The sequence below is a fragment of the Dreissena polymorpha genome, chromosome 12 (assembly GCF_020536995.1).
Source record: "Dreissena polymorpha isolate Duluth1 chromosome 12, UMN_Dpol_1.0, whole genome shotgun sequence".
Lineage (NCBI taxonomy): Eukaryota > Metazoa > Mollusca > Bivalvia > Myida > Dreissenidae > Dreissena > Dreissena polymorpha.
The window spans coordinates 69,523,873-69,530,296 of NC_068366.1; the positions used below are offsets into that span (position 1 = coordinate 69,523,873).

At 34.5% G+C, this 6,424-nt stretch overlaps 1 protein-coding gene across 1 annotated transcript; it reads right to left on the bottom strand.

Annotated features, from left to right (window-relative positions):
• Positions 1-375: 375 nt before the first annotated feature.
• LOC127853227 (uncharacterized) lies at positions 376-2,526 on the bottom strand. The gene is made up of 2 exons (XM_052387517.1): positions 2,249-2,526; positions 376-1,099 (listed from the first exon to the last, which is right to left on the bottom strand). Exons 1-2 carry the CDS (start codon positions 2,339-2,341, stop codon positions 821-823), a joined length of 372 nt encoding a protein of 123 aa, XP_052243477.1. The 5' UTR covers positions 2,342-2,526; the 3' UTR covers positions 376-820.
• Positions 2,527-6,424: the final 3,898 nt, after the last annotated feature.

Genomic DNA, 6,424 nt, shown 5'->3' on the forward strand with positions numbered 1-6,424 from the left:
ATGCTGCATTAACAACTATAAGTGTATATGAAGTGAAAACATAAAAAATAAACAACGATTGCGATAGAAACCTAAAAAATTATACTGTTACATGCCCATAATATCACTTTAATTGAATTCAAAACATCAATTTTTATACCAATGTCACCTAGAATTAATTGTAACAATAATAAATATTAAAATATGAAACGAAATCATTGTCCGGTTTTTGTTAATCACCATTTAAGGCAATGTGCAAACATACATGTTTTGCCTTTAACTTAACCACACAAAACCGTTAATGCAGGCCCGAATTTAGTTTCTTGTTAAATTAAATTTTATTTGTGTAAATGTTAAACTATTTACACATGTACAAGTATACGTACACATAACTGGTTATAGTCTGAAATATGAGTTTTTATTTGATGTTTATCATATAATTAATTTTATTCTGCATATCAATAAACACTTGATTGGGTATGCACACATCAATGAACACATTATGAACGTCCGACACAATTTTGTGATTAAACGTTACATTTTTACATATCCAACTAACAACAGTACAGAAACAACAATCAAAACTAAGGTCAATTCTAATATTAACCGACTTTATGTTACACTGTCAACATTACATTTTGCTTTGTTGCATTCAAATATATTTGTTCATTACAAAAAACTCGAAACTGCATAGGAATAAGAAATTAAATAAAACAACAACAACAGCAACATGAGGCTAAAACAACACGATAATAAAAAACAACATAAAAACAATGAAAAAAAACAAAAAAACAATATATAATACACAAGCAAATAACCAACAACAATATAAACCTATTTCCTATGGTTGCACGGTAGTGGCCACCATCTGCGTGCAATTATGAACATCACCAACGACCTTGACCATATTTTCCCCGCCCCTTTCAGGCTCAATGCCAACACATGCGATCCCTATGTTAACTATGACGATGGCCATTTGCAGGATAAAGCAGACTGTGTCGATGTTATTCTCACTCAGGCGCCGCCGGCGTCTGTTTAGGACCAAGTCGGGGTCGTTGCCATCGTGCTCGTCCTTATTCTTGCTACGCCTGATCATCAATACGCAGACGGTGAATGTGAACTGGAACGAGAGACGCATGATATCAGTGCATTGTTGGTCTAAGTGTGTGAAGTCGTATTGTGTTATATCATGTCATTATGTGTCGTATTCTATAATAAGGTCGAAGCCTGAGTGTCAATCGTGTCGCCGCGAGTAATAGCCCCGTCACATCGGACTGGCGTCCTTCTGGAAATTTCTGATTGTCGTAGTTAAGACGCGAATGACTTTTTCGGTAAAAATGCTGTTTATCGCCTTCCCGTCACACCAGCGTCCTGGTTTATGGCGTTCTGCGCGTCCTCACGGCGTCCTTAATACGTCCCTAAAGACGCACTGGGGTCACAGTTGGAACGCCATAGTCGTAGTAGGGTCGCAACAGACGCCGTAAGGACGCAATGAAGTCGCAGTAAGGACGCCATAGTCGTTCTGAGGACGCAATAGACGTACAAAGGACGTACTTAAGTCGCAATAAGGTCGCCGTACGGTCGCCTTGCTGTCAATTATCATCTGCTGTGGGTTTGAGCGGCGACCACACGACGTCCATGGCGACATTACAGCGACCCTACCACGTCCCTACTACTACTACTATTGCGTCCTTAACAGAACGCCGTAAAAATGCCGGACTTCGGCAACCACTTTGAACATGTTCAAAGTGGTCGCCGTGGGCTCGCGTCCTGAGCAATGTTCGGCGTCTTCACTGCGTCCTCTTGCATCGTTACTGCGTTCCTCCTGCGTCGCCGTAAGTACGCAGTAAGGACGCCAGTCCGGTGTGACGGGGGTTTTAGCTATAACACTCACGTAACCATACATGCCTTGATGTACGCAGCAGAATAGCGTACTCGCATATATCACTCGTGAATTGAAATTTTCGCAAACGTTTAACGAAGGCCAACTTCACAGTTTGGTTTGACTTTAGAAAAGTAACCTTTTAGTAATATATAACTTGAAAACACTACATAATATGTAAATCCAATCATATTACGTAATTAACCATCATAGAACACGTACATTTTAATAGTTCAGCAATTTTTCTATGCTCACAATGATGGGTTAGTATTAACGTACAGTCCTTTAGCCATAATTGCAAATGTTGCAATCCATAAAAAATCGTATCTTGTAATGATAAGTTACACATATTCTGGCGAAAAACAAAACAATGGCGAAAGTTTTTACCTGCAGGCTAAAAGATAGTATAATTAAGACGAGGGCGGGGTAGAAATATGCGACCTTGATCCCTCGAGTATTGAGGTCGGTGAGAGACCGCATCTGGGACGTGTTCGCCGACAACAAGGCGCAGTCAAACAGCTGAGTGATGAGGTTGCGAAAATACTCCAAGTAGTTGGGCGTTTCAGGCCTGTTCTGGAAGGTGGAATGCGATAAGTTGTGAACTATGAAAGAATATGAGAGAAACGGGAAAACGGGACTTAATGCGTTTGCGTGAAGTGTCGTTCCAGATCAGCAGGTGAAGTCCTCATAGGCAAATCGGGGACGACTTTCTGCTTTAATGGTCTTTTTCGTTAACATAAAGTCTCTGTTGAGCGAATATCCAGTTTAGGGAGAAAGTGGACGATTGAAAATGTGTCACGTTCTAACACAGTACACGTGTATTTTTCCCAATTGATGGGTTGTCCCTTAGAATATGTGAGCAGTAACGGTACTATTAACGTTCCTGCCATTTATCTTCGCTTAGTTTACTGGTTATCTATGATGAACGATGACAAGACATAGCTGTATTCATAAAATTCACAAAGTAAACATGTAGTCACTAGTCAGGCTGGTGAGAAAAATACTGGGAATTATTAACACAATAATTTTCTATATTTAATCCGCTAGAATTAGATGAAAGTTCGTAAATTATGCCATCTAATGGACTATAGACAACGATTAAAGTGATATACATGCTTGTATCAATCAGTGAGTCGGTATACTTTTTTCATTCAAAAATTCTCACTGAGAACGCCAAGACGAGTAAATGATTGAATTTTAATCACCATCATACTAACTATGTGGAATTAAAGAAAGACCAAGACAAAACACATGCAGTATTTAGAGCATAATTCGAATGTCAAACTTATTATAATTCAATTCTCAAAACCGGATATAAAACTATATTATGTCAATTTTAACTGTTTAATACATATACTTAGTAAGACCATTATCGGTTCGTCATCGAGAACTACCTGCTGCCTGCTAATGACCGCTGGGTTACCGCTCACGCTAGACCCGGCCGTGTTTGGCTCCTGTTTGAAAAAGTGATGTTTCAGATTGTTACTTGAACATTTATTTCCTACAATATATCAATTACAAGTACCATTGCTGTAAAAAGGTCTTTTTTGTAAACGTATTTATATATTGCTTAGAATTAAAAACGGAAAATCTTTAAACTTTAATATTAATTAAAAAAAAGTAATAAACATACATCATAGCTTGAAAAAAAATGTTATTTCATTTTTGTTACATTTTATTTCGCACGAATGCATATTTGTTTTCAGTTGTAAACCTCATTGAAACTTCATCAATCAATTTCAAATAAAAAAAAATCTTTCATGAGAATAATAAAAATGTTCGCTCACCTTTGAACTGCAATTATCCTTTTAATTTACAGTATCATCCGTGTTACATTAAAATTTATATTTAAAGATTTTATTATCTTTGCTTGTTTGAATCTGAATGATTCTTGTCTTTGTTATATTTATCGTTATATTTATACATAATTTATAAACTATAATTCAGAAGTTCGCGCGAAAATGTGAACAAACTACATAATATTTTAAGGCATTCAATTATGTTACTGGTTAACTATGATGAACGATGACAAGACATATCTGTATTCATTAAATTCACAAAGAAAACATGTAGTCCCTAGTCAGGCTGGTGAGAAAAATACTGGGAATTATTAACACAATAATTTTCTATATTTAATCCGCTAGAATTAGATAAAAGTTCGTAAATTATGCCATCTAATGGACTAAAGACAACGCTTTAAAGTGATATACATGCTTGTATCACTCAGTGAGTCGGAATACTTTTTTTCATTCAAAAATTCTCACTGAGAACGCCAAGACGAGTAAAACAATGATTGCATTTTAATCAACATCATAATAACTGTTAAATTAAAGAAAGACCAAGACAAAACACATGCAGTTTTTAGAGCATAATTCGAATGTAAAACTTATTATTGATTGTTGTATCAATTCTAAAATCAGGAGATAAAACTATAGTATTACAAATTTAACTGTATAATAAGACCTCTAATGTTCCGGCAAAGGTCGACATCGGAATGTATGGTTGATTCGACATCTCGGGTGCCGTTGCGTAACGATGCAATATAGACTGGGCAATGGTTGGCTCCTGTTTGAAAAAGTGATGTTTCAGATCGTTACTTGAACATTTGTTTGCTTAAATATGTCAACTACAAGCACCATTGCTGTAAAAAATGTCTTTTGTAAACGTATGCATGTATTGCTAAGAATTAAAAATAGAGAATCTTTAATATTCAATAATCAATTTAAAAAAAGCAATAAACATATATCATAGCTTGAAAAAAATAAATTTCATTTCAGTTTTGTTACATTTTATTTCGCGCGAAAGCATAATTTTTTTAGGTGTAAACCTCATTTAAACTTCATTAATCAATTGCGAATAAACAAGAGAAAAATCTTTCCTGAGAATAATCAAAATCGCTCATCTTTCAACTGAAAATATCCTTTAAATTTAGGGTACCAATCCGTTTAATATTACAATTAACACTTGATTTAACACTAGATTTTATTATCTCTGTTAAGCTTGTTTAAATCTGAATGATTATTGTTTTCGTTATATACATAAATGATTTATAAACTATAATTCTAAAGTGCGCGCGAAAATGTGAACACATTTTATAAAATTTTAAGGCATCTAATTATTTTATTCGTGAATCAAACACTTTGTATACTTTGAGACTCTATATGAGTTTTTTTTATTAGGAACAATATCAATATTGTAGTTGTCTGCAGACTGGTTGACAAGAAATTGTGACCTGTACACTGGTTAAATTATCCGTTTTAGACTAGTCGGTCATAGAAATTTTACACCAATTTATACTCCTTGTAAATAGCATTAGTTATTAGACACCATACAGTATTGCTGCAGGAAAATATAAGTATGCATTGTTTCTCCCAGTTTTATTGTCCCGGTAAATTGACCAGTACATATGTAACACACCCAATGGGAGTGGTGTTAATTGTTGTTGTAAATATACTTTCCTTGTAAGATGCTTATGAATAATTGGACTATACAATGAGACAAAGTCAATAAAATGACTTTGCACATGTATCAAGTGGAATTAAATTCCTTACTTTCTTAGTGATAACTTTCCTCTATTTTTTTCTAAGATGAATGTTCACAATTTTAAAGCAAGTGAAAAACTGTGTTGACAACTTATGCCATTCTTATACTCTGTTGCAAAATTTGAAGTGATATCACAATACATGTAGTATGGAATTTTAATTTTTGGTGAATTTTGAATCAACAAATTAAATTATTACTATTCAATATAAAAAATGTTATCTTAGTATGCATACAGTTCTAAATAAAGTAAGGGTTGAATTTAAAATTGATACACATTCACATACTTTAGTCAACCTATCTGTTTGCATACATTTATAATCAATCAGACTATGTAACCATTTGCTAATTTTACAACAAAAGTATAAACCAATAATCGGTCAACTTAGTCTGTGATGTCTTTCCAAGCAGCAACTGTTCAATTAATGTATGATCTGAGGAGCTTAAATGTTAAATTCGACCCTATACCACAATCAGAAGCAACTTGAAAATGGCTATGTGTAAACAGCATAAAATCAGAACAGCCTGCGAGCAACTGGCAGACTGTTCAGTTTTTTATGCTGTTTGCTGCTCATCAATATCTAAGGGTTGGAAATGAAGCCTTAAAAACTTGAATTTAGTAAGAAAGGTATATAATTAAATGTAGCTTTCTAAGGGACTACCAACATGTCAAAATACATATCTAAGTGGTGAAGGGTTAAATGTCAAATTCAACCCTACACCACAGTGGATATTAAAGACGCCACATTGAAGGTGAAATCAGTGAACACTAACAAACAACGATGTTGTTTGCCCCCGGGCTATATCTGTCTTAATGATACATGTACAGGTCACAGGTGGTTAGCGTGTGGCTATGATATTAATTAGTGAAAACATCATTTTGAATGATAAGTAATCATATTATAACGAAAAATTAACTTTTCTGAAAAAAAAATCACTATCAAATATATTTATAACAAGGTATCCAACTCGAAATCATCCAAAAACGGGGTGCATCGTTTTGAACAGCCATTACTTCAACAA